Below are 1,673 nucleotides of genomic sequence, written 5' to 3'. Positions count from 1 at the left end.
AATTAAAGCAAATGTAAATGTCATTTGGTTTCATAAATTGGCTGTTGATTTAGATATGTTGATGAAAGTAGCTCCAATATTAATCCATTCATTTGCATGATAAAAGCTCTGTCTACAGGCCAAAAGTTGTGAAGTGGTAGCAGGCAGTTTAAGTGTCAGTGTGTTTGACCGTCAAAAAAAAAGCATAATTCTGTGAGGATGGCGTGCACGCCTGCAGCTGATTTCAGCAGCATACAACAGAGAGAGAGAGAGAGAGAAGGGGGGAGAGAGACAGAGAGACGTGAGTTAATCTCAACATCAGCGGGCAGGAGCAGACGAGCATGGAGCTATCACTGATGGCAGCGCAGGTAGGACTTACAGTACTGCGACATTTTTATCATTAAATCATGTTTTAATACTTATAATTGAGGCTAGTTTGTGGACTCAAAGACTACCATAGAATAGTGTATTGCAACAATGCTGGACTTGGTTATAATGTGTTTTTCAGTGCAGTGTGTAACTACTTCTAGCTGATGTTCGAGTAGACTGTTTTAACAACACTTAACACAATATTCTAAGTGAAATTTACAAGGCGTTTTTATGTTATCTCTGAAACATGTTCAGCAAATAAATACTTCCAAACTTTGTGTAATAGCACATGGTAGATTTAAAAACATTTAATAATCATGTAAAAAAAAAAATAATAATCTGAACTGATTTGGAGAAATGTAGCATTCCATCACTACAAATGGATGCTCTGCAGTGAATGGGTGCCGTCAGAATGAGAGTCTAAACAGCTGATAAACACATCACAATAATCCACAAGTGATCCACAGCACTCCAGTCCATCAGTTCACATCTGGAGAAGACAAAAGCTGAAACAAATCCAGCATTATTTACTTTGATTCCGTGTAAAATACTAGTCCTCTGTTCAGGATATTGCTTTTTCCAGTGACAAAAATTTGTCTGGTCTGAATCTGGAGAGAAATATGCACAGATCAAGCACCATTTTCAAGTGATGTGAGAGACAACGGGAGATGGATTTTTTCACTCGAGGAGGTGTTATTATGTATTATGGACTCATATTTTGGCCAGAAGCAATTCCTTAAAGTTAAAATGCCTTAATGATGGATTTGTTTCTTACAAACACGTGGCTTTTTCACCTCACAAGACGTTAAATGAGTGACTCGAGTATTGTGCAAATATATTGTGATGTTTTTTTTTTTATTTTGATGGCACCCATTCACTGCAGAGCATCCATTAAGCAGTGCATGTAAATAGAATATAGTGGCAGACTGCTTTATGCATTAAACATTTGCTATGCAATGATTTTACAGAGGCAGTCGTAATTGTAAATTCAATTCAATGTATTTAATTTGAGTTAATCTTTTTTTTTCCAATTCAAAAAGAACTGAAAATAAATTGAGACTTTTGTCTTTAGTAGTGAAGTACAGCTGTCCTATAGTGAAGCATCTGGTGACGATAACTGATTAATCAACCTGCTTTTTTTCTTTATGCCCTTTATTATCAAGTGACAGAATGCTAATTAGAAATGTAAAGTGGCCACCAGTCACATCTGTTCCCAAACTCACGCAGTCCTGATCACAGATGCTAATACGTGACCATAGACAGCCATGTGTGCTCATTTATGCAGTTTCATCCAAGTTCCTAAAACAGCATGAAACATTGGTAAC

General features: G+C 36.7%; 1 protein-coding gene across 1 annotated transcript in view; it reads left to right on the top strand.

Annotated features, from left to right (window-relative positions):
• The first annotated feature begins 289 nt into the window (after nt 1-289).
• The window catches only part of LOC107692529 (uncharacterized protein C14orf132), a 10,896-nt gene continuing 9,512 nt past the window's right edge, over nt 290-1,673 (top strand). Inside the window, exon 1 of the mRNA XM_016491610.1 lies at nt 290-347. Coding sequence (XP_016347096.1) covers nt 321-347 — 27 coding nt within the window. The 5' untranslated portion in view covers nt 290-320. The remainder of the gene's footprint in view (nt 348-1,673) is intronic.

The sequence above is a fragment of the Sinocyclocheilus anshuiensis genome, unplaced genomic scaffold, assembly GCF_001515605.1.
Source record: "Sinocyclocheilus anshuiensis isolate Anshui unplaced genomic scaffold, SAMN03320099.WGS_v1.1 scaffold1082, whole genome shotgun sequence".
Taxonomy (NCBI): Eukaryota; Metazoa; Chordata; class Actinopteri; order Cypriniformes; family Cyprinidae; genus Sinocyclocheilus; species Sinocyclocheilus anshuiensis.
Note: the sequence above shows the minus strand (reverse complement) of the source record. Positions and strands in the feature narration are given on the sequence as shown.